A 17,960-nucleotide genomic window follows, 5' to 3' on the forward strand; every position below is an offset into this window, starting at 1 on the left:
ATAAGTCTATTTTTTAGCTAAATTAATGCATACTAGTACAATAAATTAGAGTGAAATAAAATATATTTGTCTCACTCTAATTTATTGCACTAATGTTCAGACAGTTTAGCTAAAAAGAACAGACCTTACAAGTCAGAAAAATTATAATTCTTATACATAGGATATACGATAGACTTAAAATTGAATTTTACCGTTTTCTATAATATAGAACTATGGTAAAAGTTGAATTTTGGAACGCACTCCAGGTGGGAAATCGAAACACAGTCCTAAAAATGAACAGATCTAAAAAGTACGAATTGGTAGTTCGAGAATCCCCGCGAGAGGTCTCTATAACGCTTTCTGCAGATTTTTAAGTTAAAATGACGTAAAAAAACGCAGAGTGAACGCTCATATGATACACTACGCTTAACATGCGATGTGTCAAATTGACACACGTTCGCTAACATGCTGTTTCATACCATTTGTTTAACGGCATACTGATTCACGTGTTTCAGTCGACCATGGATTACACTTTCGGCAAGTAAGTAATAAAATCGAGGCGCGTTAATTGTGTATTTGCTTTTTCTTACGTTACCAATATCTTTCGGGTTAACTTTCCACTCTCTCAACGCTTATCTTATTTATCTCTTGTACCGTGTGCATAACCGTGACTCCTTTGTGCGTATCTATGAATTGCATGTATTATTTGAGATTGCTTCTTGAAATTATCAGTGCGTATAAATAAAATTATGGAACAGTACATTGTATTATATCATTTAAATGTTATAGTTCAACATATTTTCAATTATATTCATATTTCTCTTTGTTAAAGAATAAAGGATAATGCACTGTCGTAATTCACGTCCTTATTTTTTATAATGTCGTTATTACAGCTTGACTCTGCGTGATACACCTTCCCCAGAAACATGCATTCCATTTCCTCGGAACAATAGAACAATCATTACAGATGTTTATGCAGGGATACCTGAGAACTTGTTACTTAATGTAATAGGATTTCTGGTAAGTTCCTAACATCTTTGTTAATTGGGATAGACATTATCATAAAAATAATAATTATTTATCAGCATATAATGAAAAGATCTTAGCTTATTAAAATGATATACACTTGTACAATGTTATCTTGCAGCTTTTAGTTATTTTATTTGGCCTATTACGTAAGAAGGCGTGGAACTATGGACGTCTTGCATTATTGCACAAGTCCGATAACAGATGGATGGAGCTGTTCTATGGTGTTAATGAGAACAGAGACACTGATCCTTTGTGCATAGAGGCTTCTATTGATTCTCAAGTCTTTCAATTGGATAAAGGATTTCTGTCATGGATTGTCACTGCTTTTAAGATTACGTTAGTACCTAGAACATATTTAAAACGTTTTATTATTTACATATTATGTTATATTTAGTGTATACTTACAATTTACTCTTGTAATTATAGTGACAATGAATTGTTACAACGTGCCGGCCCTGATGGGCTATTATATATTTTGTTTGAGCGTTGCTTAATCATATTGACCAGTATGATGGTAATCGTGTCACTATGTATAGCTTTACCGATCAATTTTCACGGAAATATGCAAGGAGATAGTGCGACATTTAGTCATACAACATTATCAAATCTGGAGCCTACTTCTTCTTGGATTTGGGTACATACAATATTAATTTTATCTTATCTGCCAGTTGGTGGATTTATCATGAGACGCTGTTTGAAACAGGTATTAAACTAATTTATATAAAATGCATATCATATATACAGCTTAAAATATTCTCTTCAATATATATATATTTTTTTTTAATAATATATATATATATATATATAATTATATATATAGTTGCTATATATATAGTATGCAATCTTATATGTATAGTATATATATAATTACTATATATATATATGATGTGTGTATATATATATACATTTTTATTCATATTATATATATATAAATTTGCATAAATGTATATAATATTATACATATATAAATTTGCACGTATTCATAGGTACGAGATACCAGACCTACTGGTGAACTAGCAGCAAGAACATTATTAATTACAGATATACCAAAACACCAATGTACTATTGAAAATCTCACCGAGTATTTCAAGTATGTATAAAAAGAAAAAAACTCTTTTATAGTGAATATTTCATTAATTTTCGCAAATAAACAAACAAAACAAATATTATTTTTGTTGTAAGTATAATTCAAAAGATAAATACATGAAAAATCTTTTACCTTAATATTTGTGCTGGTAATATTTAAATCTACGTGTATTAATAATTTTTTTTTTTTAGAGAAGCATTTCCTACTTTGACAGTGGAAGATATTACTTTGGCTCATGATATAAGACGTCTTTCAAAATTGGATGCTGAAAGAGATTGTGTGGAGCAAGCGCGCTTATATTGCGAGAGTTATGCTAAAAAAAGAGAACCTTTGAAGATGTATCCTCATCCATGCGGTCAAGTCCTTGGGCATTGTTGCAAAAAAGTAAAACAGTGAATACGTAAAAGCAATTGCTTTAAATGCATTATTAAATAAATTATTATATCTAATTATTTATAAAATTCACAGCAAGTAGATGCTCAAGAATTCTACACCAATGAAGAAATACGGCTAACGGCGTTAGTTGAGGAAGAAAAAAATGTGGCACTCAGTAAACCTCTTGGAGTAGCTTTTGTTACTTTAGGTATTCAATCACTGTATACATAAATATATATGTAATATATTTTTTTTATAATTAACAAAACAATTCATGAAGAATAATTGGTAGGGACACCTGGTGCAGCCAAAACTATGCGAAAACAGCTAAGATCTTCACCGTCTATAAAATGGATCGTAGATTACGCACCAACACCGTCAGATATATTTTGGGAAAATTTGAGTATTCCCAGACCATGCTGGTACCTAAATGCTGTATTAATAAATTTCTCCTTGGGGCTTGTATTATTTTTCCTTACTACACCGGCTGTAAGTTAATTTTTTTATAACAAGAGTATATATATGTATATATTTATATAAGAAAGCTTATATAAGTGAAAAAAAATTTGTATATAAAAGACCAGTCGTAAAAAATTGTTTTTAAAGTAATAATGCGATTATTTTGTATAATTTAAAAAAAAAATTCTTTCTCGATTTTATTTACATTTTAGTGAATGAATTATTAAAAGATATATGATATGTTTTGTTACTTTTTATTTTAGGTCATAGTGACAGCTGTTAACAAATTACCAATAACTGGGGAAATTAAGAACCTGAGTCCAGTACTTTCGTCCTTTTTACCTACCGTACTATTAGTGAGTGTATCTGCACTAATGCCTGTACTAGTTGCAAGAAGTGAATCGCTCGTTAGGCATTGGACTAGAAGCAGTTTAAATCGTGCTGTAATGAGAAAAACGTTACTTCTCCTGCTGCTAATGGTGCTTATATTACCTAGTTTAGGATTAACTAGTGCCCAAGCGTTTTTAGATTGGACAGTAAATGCTCGGAACAACACAGCAAGATGGGAATGCGTATTTTTGCCAGATCAGGTAAAATAGCTATTCTTACAACTTCTATATTTATGTAAGACAAGTTTAACTAAATATATAAAATTTACAGGGTGCACTTTTTGTAAATTACGTTATAACAGCGGCCTTACTCGGAAGCGGATTGGAATTGGTCAGATTTCCGGAACTTGCGTTGTACACCTTCAGACTGTGTATAGCTCGTAGTAGGGCGGAAAGGATACATGTTAGGAAAGCGGTGTTGTGGGAATTTCCACTGGGAGCCCATTACGCGTGGCTACTATTAGTCTTCACTATGACGACCGTGTACAGCTTAGCGTGTCCTCTAATTACTCCTTTTGGCTTGCTATATCTCGTAGTTAAACATTTGGTGCGTTACAACTACAACTGAAAACTGTTGTAACTGCAAAATTTTAATTTTTTGACGAACTTTCTGACGAACTATTTAGATTTTCCGTTTCTTGATCTAAAAACTTTTTTGTCTATTTCAATTAGAATAGAATCAAATATTACACACGCACTATAGAATTAAAAAATACTTTGTTGAAAACAAAATACTTCGTATTAGTGATAAAATAACATTGGAAAATAATGAACTGAAAATTTTTAAAGATATAGTTACGATATTTTTTTATTGTTATCGTTGAATTGTAATCATTGTTTCTCACTAAGTCTAAATCTCTCGTAATAAAACTATTATCTCATTAGGTGGACAGGCATAATTTATGCTTTGCTTATGGACCAAGCATCGGTGGTGGTCAATTGGCGGGAGCGGCGGTCGGTGCTGCAGGAGCTGCACCTGTTTTAGCGCAAGCTGCTCTTTTAGCCATAGGCCTAGTAAGAAGAGGTCTATCTCCATTAGCTGCAGTGCAACTCAGTGGTCTTGCTGCGAGTATTTTGGGTCTGGTAACTGGTGCTGCGTTACCGTTTTCAAAATCTAAGGTATTTATAGAATTATTATAGGAATAATTTTAAGTATATGGACTTTATGGACTATCACTTATCTATAATCAATTGATCTGTCTTTTTGTCAGGCACAAGCACCGAAGAGGGATCTTTCGACAGGCCAAAATTTCGTCGCACCAGTATTGCGAAAGAATCAGTCGTCTGTGGAGGAAACTATATCGACTGCTTCAGATTCAAACTTACCAAGCCCAAGAAGCACAACTTCCACCTTACAAGAAAGCCCAAAGCTTTACCAAAACTATGGCAGTGAGCAAAGAGTTTAATAACTGCGTTTATAAATACTTTGATATTCGAATATAAAATGTTTCTCAAATTTGTTTAAAAATTTGTTCTAATGATTAATATTAGGCAATTGTGCAATTTGTAGAAATTATAGCAATAATGTACATTTTAAATGTTTCTTACACGAAATTATTATATGTTTCGTAAAGCAAATTAGTGCAATTAATTTAAGATGAAAGTCGCAAAGAATGCTATTTCGAATTACTCTATACTTAATACCCTCTAATTAATTATAAAGATCTTCACTTTCTTCACGCAATATGCTTGACAGTTTGTGATAAGAGTATGAGAATTATTATATTTAACGTATTTCTTGATACTTATAAAAACTGTTAGATATTAAGAAAATATAAAGCCTTATTAACAATATATTTCACGTTACTTAAGGAATCTCATTTACAAATGAGCAGAATAGATAGATCTACTTTATCGTTTCAAATTTGTTGGCATGAGAGGGTAAAACGTCTATTAAGTACATTTATTACATTTCAATATTATAACTTTGTATCATAGTAGCGTTAACATATAATATTGCTATGTAATAATATTAGCTAAGCTAAGCTCACACTATTGTACACATTTTACATGAAAATAATTCTTAATTAACTAAGTATGGGTTGATATTTTTTGTTTTCACTTAAATACTGATATTGATATTTTTTACAAATATCTGCAAAAAATAATATGTATCTTTGTAATAATATGTACATATCACATTTATTCTTCAAATTGACATAAATAATAATTTGGTAAATCGACTCTCTTTAATCCTAGGATGCATAAAGAGAGAGAGAGAGCACTGAGATCCTGTAATATATATTTATTTCCACGTTTTTATATTTATATTTTTAATTGAACTCAGATGGTCTTCAGTATAATTTTAAACCATCACCCTGTAATATCCGTATTATATAAGTCGAAATGATTTTATTTTTATTTCAATATTTGCAGGTTTTTATCAGAAATAATTGCTTCCTAGGGTTAAATCAGATCGCGTTACAATTATCGCAGCATTTAAAATGTGGATGTAAGCAGGATGTTTTACTTTGTTTCATCACAAGATGAGAAAATGCACTATGTAATTTTATGTAATTTTTATCCTGTTTATACCTGGAAGTACTTTACGATTACATGTATATGTTTACATAATAAAATTTTCGGCATTAACATACATCGGCATGTATACATATATATATATATATATATATATATATATATATATATATATATATATATATATAGATCTCAAAATCCCGAAATTCGGTTGTTTTTCCTGAATTTTTTGTTACAAATAACTTGATGTACATGTATAAGTACATACAACTTTAAATATTTTCACGATTGTAATATAATTATCAACTATTTGTATTTGTGTCATTCACGGTTTACACGTTAGTGCTGTCAGTATAACTCGGGTATTTTTATATCCGAGTACTATCCAAGTACCCAGATATCCACACATACTCGTGGGTATTACTCGGGCAATAAATAGTTTACCCTCGTGGTATTACTCAGATAATAAATAGTTACGAATATGCGATGCATTTGCTCATTACTTGTTATTGTTAAAAAAAATTAATAATTTGTAAAATTAATAAAATGTTCAAATATATTTTATTTTTATTCATTAAATGATAATATATATTGTTAAAAAAAATAATATATTATTTTTATTCATTGAATTAACTTTAGCTACAAGTTACTCATGTATAGAAGATATACGGACGTAAAATAAAGCTGCCATTCTATTGATATCTGAAAGATACAGGTACTCGGGTAAAACTCGAAAGACCCGGGATACTCGAGTACTTATTCGCTTACCCGTGTAGTTGAAATTGACAGCACTATTACAAATATCAACTTACTACTAAACAGCTTATTTTGTACACAATCTTTGCCGCAATGTCTCGATATAAGCGCGAAGGAAAAATTAAAAAATATAATATTTAAACTTATTAAATAAAATTTAAAGAAAATATGTATGATAAAAAGTGATTATTCTAGATTTATATATTTTAGAATTACTTCCATAAACAGTAAAGCTTGTTCGAGTTATAAGGCAGTGAAAATACTTTATTGTTCAACTCGGTTTAAGAAAACTGATACAGAAGTAATGTAAATGTAAGTTAATGCATTCTTTTATGCATTGCTTACTTTGATATATAATTATGGTTTTATATATTTAAATAAACATAAATAAATAACAGTAAAATTTTCGAAATAATATATATCACATACATGAAATATATAATATATAAATATGATTAAACTTAGACATTAATTTTTTGTCTTATCAAGGCACTCTATAGTTATCATATAATATTTATATAATAATAAATATTTGCAACTTAAAAGTGCAAATGTCAATTTTGCTTTTTGAATTATTTTCGAGATTAATAATTATATAACATATTAAACGAGCCAAAGAAAGAGTGCAAAAAAATTTTTTGTGTGAAATATTTATATTATATATTTATATAATGTGTAAATGCATTATTTATTATATAGTGATGGAGCGTTTATTCACACAAACTACCGCCAATTATAGCTTCCAATTGACTAGATGTAAGATTATTTAATTCCTCTGCTTGATTTTCTTTCTTCTGCAATTTAAAAGACAAACGATGAAATGTCTTTTTCTTCATTGCCATTGAATTTTTATCATATGATGTAAAATTAGTCTCAAGATTGCTTTCTTCTCCCTCCATCTGAGATTCTTCACTCTCTTCGCTGCTTAGATGAACCTGTGAGGTACATTGCCGTTTACGACCTTTACTCTAATAATGATATTATTTGAAGAGTAATTAGAGTAAAATAATACTATAAAACGTACTGCATAAAACTTGATTGATATTTAAATATAATTTGCAAACATTGATTGAAAATGATTAAAGTATTAGAATTTGTATGATTTATTTTGTAGAAGTATTTGTTGTAATAATTTAGAATTGTTACTCACCATGTTAAATCTCGGAGTTAAGCAAATAATAATAATGAATGAAGCAGCGTGTTTTTACTAACTGGGATTAATACATTCACTTACTACTATAATTATCCGCATAAAAAAATTCAATTACTGAAAAAGAACACTCACTGGTGGGCGTAAAGTTAAATAAAACTTTTTTCGTTAGGTCACACTATTGCCAATTCGAGGGAAGGGATGCTGGGAACAATGAAAAATAATTAAAAAAAAACATTTAGGCGTCTTTTGTTTTGCATTTTTTCGAAACATGCTCTACTTCCCAATATTACAACGTAATCTTCACAATATTATAACAATGATTCTTGTTTCTGCCATACAGTATCACTGCGACATAGAGTCAAATAAAACTTCGATGTATAATGTAATACAGATAAAATGGTCGCTCACAAAAAGTTTCATTTTCTGTACTACGATTTCTATGCGCAAACTACGATTTGGATCTAGATCTCTGTAAACATAATTTCTGTAAACATGGATTTAGCATAAAGTATTACGGGTTGTTACAATAAAGCGAACAAAAAGTCATGGAGCACTTTGATAAATTACAAATGCATTCACTCATTTATATAATCTCGGGTTTTAGCTTCAGGTGAATTTTTCAACATAAACTCTCTCTTCCATGCTCTACCACCACCAAATAATATGCAGCCACTTCAATTGTGCGCAAATAATACCGGGATTTACAAATGAGAATAAAAAAAAGAACGTTAATTGTGCATTTGATGCACGAATATACTACGCGAAGCTATACGATATGCATTTACAACATCGTGTGATTGTTCGACGATCTCCACGCTGATTTATTATGTGATGACACAGATAGAGTGTAAGGTTTCATCTCACCTCTACGATAGCAACTCTTGGTAATGGTTCTCGCGTAGTAATTTTTTCCATCACAATCGAACTATTGGAACTCGTGGAAGAATACTCTCTGTCAGTTTCATTATCGTTATCCGAATACTCTTTTTCGCCTTCAACAGATATCTGTAGATCCGCGTTTACGTGCAATTTACATACCACTCCGCTCTTCTCGCTATGTTCAAATAGGTTCCCATCAAGATGAACTGAAAATAGGAGTGATAATATTAATTTTTACGATGCCTATAGTTATATCACGTACACATATTCCTAATGTCTTGAAATGCAATTTTGTTTATTTATGCCAGATTACCGTGAAAACCGCAATTACGAGTATCATCATTTATTATCTTTTTCGTCCTTATCGTTACATCGTCGGTATTATTAACTTTATAAACTTCTCAAAATTTAAATAAATGCTTTAAATATCAATTAATAAAATGCAAAAGAATTAATTATATATTCGTAAAAAAAATGCACATAAAATGCTTATATTTCGGCGTGACAAATGAAGAAACGCTCTCAAATATCAAAGATATTGGCTGCGTTCGCTTTGGGCGCTTACGCACTGTAAGCGTCATTCTATCTTTATCGCTCATTACATGCGGGAAGAAGATAGAATGACACAGCGCATAAGCGCCCAAACCGAACGCAACCAATGCGTCGTCTATAATGGCAGTAGGAGTAGTAGTAAGAAATAAGCAGTGAATAGAAGTAGTAGCAGTAGCAGTGAGTAGCAGTAGTAAGAAATAAAGCGCCTTCTACAATGGCAGTAGGAGTAGTAGTAAGAAATAAGCAGTAAGCAAATTGACCAATTCCATTCTCACGTTTCAAAAATAATCGATTGTGATTGGTCTATTTACTTACTGCTTATTTCTTACTACTACTCCTACTGCCATTGTAGAAGACGCTTAAAGTGTCGTCTACAATATGCGGAGTAAGCTTGGAGTAAGAAGTAAGCCGTAAGAATTGGCCAATCGTAGTCGATTATTATAAAAATAATCATCTATGATTGGTTAATTCTTACGGCTTACTTCTTACTCCAAACTTACTCCGCATATTGTAGACGACGCTTAAATGGACCAATCACAATCGATTATTCTTGAATCGTGAGAATGGAAGTGATCAATTTGCTTACTGTTTCTTTCTTACTATTACTCCTACTGCCATTATAGACGGCATATAAATGTTTCAGTTTAAAAATTACCTTTGTCCATAACCTTGCTTTCTTACGCAATTTTTTAATTTTTAAAAAATTGACTAACCACAGTTGATTATTTTTAAAATAATCGACTCTGGTTGGTCAATTTATTATGATTTAAAAATTAAAGCAAGATTGTGGACAAGGGGTTATATTTTTTTTTTTTTCTATTTAGATATTCTGTACATGAAAATACGACAACTATACTTAAATTACCTTGACAGAAGGCAGTAGTACAGAAGGAACAATGTGCTGATGTCCGACGACCACATTCTAAGCAGTAATGCCAAGGACAACTGAATTTCGATTCCGGGCCATCGAGTGTCACGCAAGTTCTGTGATATTTCTTTTTACACGTTCTTTGCTGGCAGATCAGTAGCTCATGTGAATTTGATATCTCTTGTCCACACTGCCAACATATCGACTTCGTTGATCTAAATCAAGAATGACACAAAGTCGTGAATATGGTCGTACGATTGGAAGGGTGATTACACGATTATACAATTTTACCTTTTATGTCGTTTCTCTGTTTTTTTACATAAGAGAGCCTTTTCTTGGTTGTTAGCAACTTTTTTTGGTTGCGGAGTCGACTTTGGTTGCACAGACGATTGTATTGCTGGTAATTGCTGCTTTTGCGCTTTCAAACCGATGAAACCGCTACAATTCGACGCACCGCAAAGACATGCTTTTCGAGTTTCTCCGTCGGATGCTAAATTATAATTAAATGTCAGCTCCTCACCGGATTTTATATCACGCAACGCGAACAAGCCAATGCGTGTGTCGCCGTTCACCGTCCATTTCTGTGTTTCGCAATTCGGCGCACATGAATGATCTGCGTACAGAGAAGAACGACATAATTAAGTCAAGAGACGGAGAAATAAAAAAATGGAGGATACAAGATAAATACAAATCAAACCTAAGCGATAATATGAATCAGATATTAGATATAATTCAGATATTTTATTCTAATTCAGATTGATTGCCTAAATGGTCCAAACAATTTTAGAAATAAAAAAGAGAAAGTTCAAGTTAAAAATAACATTAAATAACATTAAATATCAAATTCAGATATAATTATACTTTTGGGATGTTATAAAGTTACAGTGACATACTTACTCATAAATCGACTTAAATTCCCCTTCGGTTCTGCATCGATTGTTCTGTTATTGTCGATTGTCAAAAAATAAAAGTTCTCATTCTTCAATTCCTTTTTCCTGTGCAACCTACGTTTATATTCTGCTTCGTCAATCACTTCGCCTACGTACTCAATAACGAATTGACCCGCCTTGATGTCTTCCAGAGATTTTAGACCCCAACCGCGGCCTGTAGTATGAAACGGTTCCATCGCTGGATACTTTCGCAACACAAACGACTGGTTCATGCACTTGGATCCAGCCGGACAGATACCGGGACTGCACTCAACCAATAGTATGCGATTCAAACAATCCGTACCGGGTGAACAAGGATCGTTCCAGGCCGGATCGCACTCACATGCAACGATACTTTCGACTTCAGTAGGTTTAACGTTGCCAACTGGTTTATTGACCTGTCATATAGTCATTTTATTAGTGGTCATGGTTCATTGCTGTGGGTGGATATTAGAAGCAAAATGTCATGTGACTTTTCTCATGTACATTATACAAATGTAAATCTTAATCTTTAGACTTTTCTATATATGAAAAATCTAATTTAACGTTCAAATCTAATTTAACATTGGTAACGTAATAATACGTTATATGCATAATGTCTGATCATTACTTTTGATAACATAAAATGATTCTTTAATTTAACTTAAACCGTACTTTCAATTTTACATATGTCGGTGGTTTCAATCCTTTTGGCTCTTTTGTTGCAGATCGTTCCTCTTTCAATTGCAGATGTATCTTATTAGCTTCTTCTAAAGCTTTCCGATATGTATCATCCGTTAAAGACTTGGTCTTACCTATAGCTGGTTTTATATTTGCGTCACCATCTTGATATAGGAAAGCTCGGCCTCTAAAAAAATTTATTATTACATTAAAAGAATATAGTTACTAATTTAGTTTATGTATTTATCTGTAAATTAATTTACAAGAACACACAGTTATTAAATGTAGTTATTAATTTGCACTGATGGATTCTATATCTAAACAAATATTTTCACTTACCTATGGACCCAGTAATAGTCGTAAGTCCCCAAAAACATTACACAAAATGTACCAGAACTATGTGGAATAGCTTCTACTTTTTCAGGTATTTCAGCTGGATAACATATACGAGCTGGCCACCATCGATAATTACCTAATTTTACCCAAACAATTTCCCCGTATAAGGGTAATCTTCCCGTTTCGCAATCTTCACAAAAAAATGCACCATCAGGTGCATCTATACCTAAATTATCAATAAATAATAATTTTATGCATGTGTATATATAGCAATATATTAAAAAATTTATTAACACAATATCAAATAGTGATAGAGTAACTACTTTTATGTGATGACAGCGAAAGTAATTTATTATACACACATATTGTATTTTGTATCAATCTGTAATGAGAGAGAGAGAGAATTTAAATTATTCTCAATCTCTAATGAATTTAAATTATAATTCTCAATCTTTAATAAGAATTAATTATAATTCTCAATCTCTAGTGAATCTAAATAGTAATTACTAAGGAAACATTAATTTTTAATAAACTTACCCAGACATTCTAAGTGAAATGAAGTTGGACAGGTATCGCAACATATAAGACTGCCGCCGCGAGTGCACAAAAAGCACCATGCCGCGTTCAACGGTGGGTAATGTGCTTTGTAATGTTTTGGACATACAATTTGACTACCTGTTAAAATCATTGAACCAGCAGGTAAACACAATGTGGATGTGTGATAAGACGACGGGCAACGGACGCATTTCGCAATCTTCTCATTTGGTGCGCGCGAATGGTTGTCTTGTGGATTATCGGAGCTGCATGTGTGACACAAGTGGTATGGACAAGTCAAACGTCCACCTTGCCAATGCGACTAGCAGTGAAGCAAATGTTCATTATCGTTAGAGAAATAATGCCAATAATTCATAATAGTGACGAAATAATAATAGTACATCAATCAAGCTTCACCTGAGGCCATGATTTCAGACACATGGAATGATAATGTTTCCCACAGGCCATTACTGAACATCTTATCCTATCTCCTTCCCTCTCGTTGCATATAAAACAAGCGGGTGCTACTCCGGATAGACAATCGATACACTTGAACATCTCATCTTCTTGTTCCTCCGTTTTAACTGCATTTATGATACATTAATCAAAAAGATAAAAAAACTAAAATTGTTAATATCATTAAATTATTGATACCCAAAGTTAACACTTGAGAATTTGAAATTAATAATTATAAGATCATTATCATAATTACCAATATCTTCTCCGCCACTGATACTTCTCTTAATTACGTTTACATCATCAATTATTTTGTCTTCCGACGTATTATCGTCGATAGAATGCTCTGGACTAGATTCGCCAGGTTTCACGCAAGGTAAATGAAAATAGGAATAGCAAGGCCCTTTACACCTCGTCAACTTGCCTGTCTTCTCGCAGATTTGACAAACCTTTTCCGTTTTCATACCTTTAAAGAGATTATGTTTTCGTTTTGTGTCGAAGATTGAATTCTCATCTTTATCAAGATCTTTATCAACTTTAGTCTTATTCTTTGTTTTCTTATTCTCTTTCGCGCTTATATCAGTGCTTACAGATGTTTCATCATCATGCTCCGATGAACTTTCTTTCGAATGTTCACTATTGTCACGCGTCATATATGACCTATATTTTTTTCGGAATGACGGGTCCATATTGTCCCAAGTTTTTCGTAAATACTTCTTTATATCATGTTCTGATGCATCAGGATATTCGTCCTCTAACATGTCTCTGTTTCGCTCATAATAAATTTCGAATACACCATCCTCCTCCTCTTCGTTTCTATCAACTTTTGTGCTAGATGAATTGTCGCTTTGGGATCTGTGGCTCGAAGGAGTAGAAGGTCTAGCGTCTGAATTCAATTTCGCATCATTTTTACCGTTCACGACAGATCGTGAATTTTTCGATTTCGTTCCTTCCGATTTGCGCGGCGACTTTTCCATATTATCATGTTTGACGCGTTTCGTATCAGGATCATCTTGATCGTTAGAATTCTTCCTTTTATTACTTTTACTCTTTTCATCAACGGTAGACAACTTTGAACCTGTAGATTTCGAGGTTTTAACTTTCGGAGCGAAAGTTTTGGCTCTCTCCTCAATCGTCATCAATTGCACCTCTAAAGCTTCCTCAATGGCGCTTTCCCATTTCGATTTGATTCCTTGTTTCACATTATAACCTTGTTTCACAGCAATATATTTATGTTGTTTCTTCTTTTTCAACATTGCCAATTCTGCTACTTTCTTGAAATCAGCAAGATTCGTAAATTCCATCATACCTTTTGCAGAAACCCAACTATGACGTCCTCTGTCTCCAAAATATTGAACATGTACCATTAATCTATGTCCTCTACCTCTGACTGTAAAAGAAATCACAGAAGAACTTCTTTAGAACAATTATTGTGTAGTTTTTAACAGTAGTATAACATTTAATGAAACTATAATCTCTTAAATTTTTTCACTTGTCTATTTAGATAATTCATCAGATGTTACAATTTGAAAAAAGAAAACATATATATTGTAAGCCTTGTGTGTAAGTTTACCTATAAATTTGTAATATATCATTGAGACTGGGTCAGGTGTTACAATACAAGGCCAAAATGGAAAATTTCCAACTTTGGCCCATGCTAAGTGTCCTGCAACCCAGTTGCATTCCATAGAACTAATTGCTCTTGAAGGTAAATTCTCTTCTGTATTGTTTATATTAGCAGATGTATCACTGGCTTCATCTGCATTGTTACTTACATTATTCTCATGTATACTTTCATTACTACTATCAGTAGAGTTTTGATGTCTACGTGTCTTTGGCATCGTTGAATTCTACGAGATTCACAAGAACAACATGCATTATATTATGTAATTAGATAAAGAACCATACTCCAAATTAAAGATTACGAAATATTTTCAAGCAACATAAAAAGATACACACACACACACACACACACACATATATATATATGTGTGTGTGTGTGTGTCACAAAAAAATATATTTTTTACTTAATGTTTATCCAGAATAAAATTTTTTTTAAATTTTAGAAACAATAATGACAATAAACAAATATAGAAAGAACTAACAAGAATTTAAATCACATAATATGACAAATAAAGTTGTTAAATTATATAATTAAGTTAAATTACAAAAATAATATATACTTGGAAGTTTATAGACTGAAAGATACACATAATCAGTATAATAATTGAAAATTATGAAAATGCTTGTTCAAATAGACAAAGAACAAGACACAACATACTTGTGGCGAATTGGTAGCGTTGATAGACTTGTATTTTATTGTTCTACCATAACGGCTTCTGCCAAGCTGGCTATCCATACAGTTATTATCATACGAGCTCTCTCGACTCTCGCGTGCATTCTCGCTCGTAATCTTGGTTTGCTCTTCAGGTTCTACTTTGATCTGGCAAATTGGCACAGGAGCCTTACTAGTGTTTGTGCTGGTGGTACTCATAACGCTGCTAGCAATAAAGCATTTTCATACTTTGCAGGTTGAAATGCTGTAAATCATGAAAGTATGTGAGATGTTGCAACAACGGCCACTGATGAGGATCGCAGGATACCAGCAGCAAAGGTACACATATCGAAAACATTACCCTTCACCGCTAGCATTGAGCGACCTACCTCTGATTTTCGAGGGTCACCTTCTCTCTCACTAACAACTCAATCTATCTCATCCGAAGCCAGACACTAGCTTCTACACGGCGTTAACGTTCACGCGGACTTGCTTGTTACCGTTCAAGTCGTTGTAATTGTTAATAATATGGAATTACGGGCGAACCTCACGGAGCCCTAGAAGAGAGGACGCGTTTCCCGCGATTTTAGGCGATTCTCATAGCTGCGTTCGTTTTTCTCGAAAATATCACTAGATTCGTGGAACGCTTTATGCACACCTTTCCTTCGGTGCGTTCCGTAAAGGTCGTTCTATATTAATTGCAAGCAGATCGCAAGCAACCGCAATTCTTATTGCGACAGCCAATCAGAAGCATCAATGGTGCTATTGACGCTTCTGATTGGTTATCGCAACAAGAGTTGCAATCGACTTGCAACTAATGTAGACGACCTTAATGGAACTGTTCAGATTCCCCACTCGGGTATATTCTATTACTAGAAGTGCTATAGTATATGTGACATATACTATAATGTTTCTAGTAATAGAGTGCACCCGGATGAGGAATCTGAACGTACCCTTGAAGAGCGATTTGGGCGTTGCGAGCGTAACAGAACGCACTCTTGTTAAGGCTGCGTTCGGAAACGTCACTCGAGTACTCTCTCTCTCTTTTTATCTCACTCTTGTATTTCGCTCACTCCAACGGCTATCGTCTAGTAGTGTACATGCAGTGTGTTTCCGAACGTAGCATAAATCAGCGGCACGGTGCTTGTTTTCATGCTGGATTGCTTGTTGGATGGAAATACTCTGTTTCGATTAGTGCATTTCCATCTATCTTTAGAAATGCACCAATCAGAACAGATAGCGTATTCGACTGGTCCCCTGGGTTATTCGCTCCGGGAGCGATTATTGACGTCATGTCTCTATTAGCCAATCATAAAGCTTATAAGTACTTGTTTGACCAATAAACATAGACTGAATAACTCAGAGTGGGTTAATCCAGAGTCAGTCGAACATGCTATAAAACCGTATTTCATTTATCTCGACATAAAATTGATATTTATAATATTTTATGCTGTGGCTAGTGATGGGGCTAGTGATAAATTCTCATTTCTATGCACTTTTAAATGGAATTAATTGATTTAAATGCAATTAATAAGTAAATTTGTTGAAAAAATAAGAATATTGGTAAAATGTGCATAGAAATAAGTTAATTCATTTTAGAAAATGAAAACAAATGAGAATTTGTCATTAGCCCGTGCCGCTTTTTCGCGTAAGTTTCTGCTCCTTGTAATAGAAGGAAGAAAACAGACGCGGCTCACTGCACGCGGTTTCTAGTTACTTTACCGCATTCCGCGTACCGCATACCGCATACCGCGCTACATCTAATCGTACACTGAGATTTCAAGATCTAATTAGGGAAGCGTTCCGTTATACACTCGCAACACCACACTCACAACGCCGCGAGTACTTGTCCAGTAGCTTGGATGTGACAGCTAGTGGAACGATATTTGAGCGTCGTGAATGTTTCATTTTAATCCGGACAAAATGATATGAATTGCGATTGTGTCTGCAATAAAAATGATATATAATTATTCGAATTCTGACTAAAGTTCTGACGAAGATGAGGAATGAACATCAAAAAGTAAAAAACTTATATTTCGATATAATATAGAAGTAGTTAAAATCTGTTTTGCGTGCGATTGTGCTATTGTGAGAAAATTGCAAAAATAAAATATCTTGTCTTTTTCCTTTTTCGATTTTAACTAATGAATATATAAATTTCAAATAATTCTGGGTAAAATTTATCAGACGCTCACGCTGATACATCTCTTCATTCCAAAATTCTACTTGGTGGATAGAGTACATTTAATTGACCAATCATGATGAAGAAATCCTAGTTATCTTTGTTTTTATTGATCAATTAAATGCTACTGTACCCGTCGAGTAGAGTTTTGGAACGCAGCTCAGTGCGAGCATTAGGAAGCTAGTTATAAAGCTAGTTACAACAGTATGTCGTGAACACTATGAGCGTCTAAATCCCTATGTATAATGCCAGATAACAGACAATAGGAATAGGCATTAGCCAATAGGAACAGGAAATAGACATAATTGACCAATCCGAATTCCTATTCCTTGTTCCTATTGCCTGTTGCCTAGCAGAGTGCATAGAGCGTAAAGGAACGGCTTGAAGGGCGATTTGTGCGTTGCGAGCGTGTAAAGATCGTTCTACATTAGTTGTAAGTCGATTGCAACTCTTGTTGCGACAGCCAATCAGAAACGTACCATTGATGCTTCTGATTGGCTGTTGCAATAAGAATTGCGTCTGCTTGTGATCGGGTTGCAACTAATGTAGAACGACCTTTACGGAACACTCTATGGGGGGGGGGG

General features: G+C 33.2%; 2 protein-coding genes and 1 long non-coding RNA gene across 5 annotated transcripts; 2 read left to right on the plus strand and 1 right to left on the minus strand.

Annotated features, from left to right (window-relative positions):
- Positions 1-350: 350 nt before the first annotated feature.
- Positions 351-5,914, plus strand: LOC116840228 (CSC1-like protein 2). The gene is made up of 12 exons (XM_032806708.1): positions 351-520; positions 873-999; positions 1,127-1,344; positions 1,435-1,711; positions 1,995-2,098; positions 2,287-2,479; positions 2,564-2,678; positions 2,763-2,959; positions 3,193-3,519; positions 3,590-3,865; positions 4,204-4,437; positions 4,530-5,914. The coding sequence occupies exons 1-12, from the start codon at positions 501-503 to the stop codon at positions 4,722-4,724; spliced, it is 2,283 nt and encodes a 760-aa protein (XP_032662599.1). The 5' UTR covers positions 351-500; the 3' UTR covers positions 4,725-5,914.
- Positions 5,433-15,798, minus strand: LOC116840226 (histone-lysine N-methyltransferase NSD2). 3 transcript variants are annotated; one of them, XM_032806705.1, is made up of 13 exons: positions 15,584-15,798; positions 15,201-15,459; positions 14,493-14,769; positions 13,176-14,309; positions 12,881-13,047; positions 12,467-12,785; positions 11,933-12,155; positions 11,588-11,780; positions 10,902-11,331; positions 10,296-10,617; positions 10,002-10,219; positions 8,570-8,790; positions 5,433-7,487 (listed from the first exon to the last, which is right to left on the minus strand). In XM_032806705.1, the coding sequence occupies exons 2-13, from the start codon at positions 15,411-15,413 to the stop codon at positions 7,263-7,265; spliced, it is 3,942 nt and encodes a 1,313-aa protein (XP_032662596.1). In that variant the 5' UTR covers positions 15,414-15,459; positions 15,584-15,798; the 3' UTR covers positions 5,433-7,262. The 3 variants fall into 3 exon arrangements, with proteins under 3 accessions (XP_032662596.1, XP_032662597.1, XP_032662598.1); XM_032806706.1 differs by lacking the exon at positions 5,433-7,487 and adding an exon at positions 7,940-8,189; XM_032806707.1 differs by lacking the exon at positions 5,433-7,487 and adding an exon at positions 7,940-8,174 and having other exon boundaries at positions 15,584-15,797.
- LOC116840229 lies at positions 9,678-11,789 on the plus strand. The gene is made up of 4 exons (XR_004377328.1): positions 9,678-9,882; positions 9,961-10,269; positions 11,086-11,299; positions 11,641-11,789. It is a non-coding gene; the product is annotated as an uncharacterized LOC116840229 (long non-coding RNA).
- Positions 15,799-17,960: the final 2,162 nt, after the last annotated feature.

The sequence above is a fragment of the Odontomachus brunneus genome, unplaced genomic scaffold, assembly GCF_010583005.1.
Source record: "Odontomachus brunneus isolate Ranch 3 - 2012 unplaced genomic scaffold, Obru_v1 Obru_scaffold_009, whole genome shotgun sequence".
In the NCBI taxonomy this organism is placed as follows: Eukaryota; Metazoa; Arthropoda; class Insecta; order Hymenoptera; family Formicidae; genus Odontomachus; species Odontomachus brunneus.

What these genes read in the sequence shown, in the direction of transcription:
- LOC116840228 (XM_032806708.1), top strand. Translation starts at nt 501, where the DNA reads ATGGATTACACTTTCGGCAA. An exon ending in ATGGATTACACTTTCGGCAA is followed by an intron (nt 521 to 872) that starts GTAAGTAATAAA and finishes TCGTTATTACAG; the next exon opens with CTTGACTCTGCGTGATACAC. An exon ending in AGTAGCTTTTGTTACTTTAG is followed by an intron (nt 2,679 to 2,762) that starts GTATTCAATCAC and finishes AATAATTGGTAG; the next exon opens with GGACACCTGGTGCAGCCAAA.
- LOC116840226 (XM_032806705.1), bottom strand. Translation starts at nt 15,413, where the DNA reads ATGAGTACCACCAGCACAAACACTAGTAAGGCTCCTGTGCCAATTTGC. An exon ending in CAGTGGCGGAGAAGATATTG is followed by an intron (nt 13,048 to 13,175) that starts GTAATTATGATA and finishes TCATAAATGCAG; the next exon opens with TTAAAACGGAGGAACAAGAA. An exon ending in TACTACTGCCTTCTGTCAAG is followed by an intron (nt 8,791 to 10,001) that starts GTAATTTAAGTA and finishes TCCTATTTTCAG; the next exon opens with TTCATCTTGATGGGAACCTA.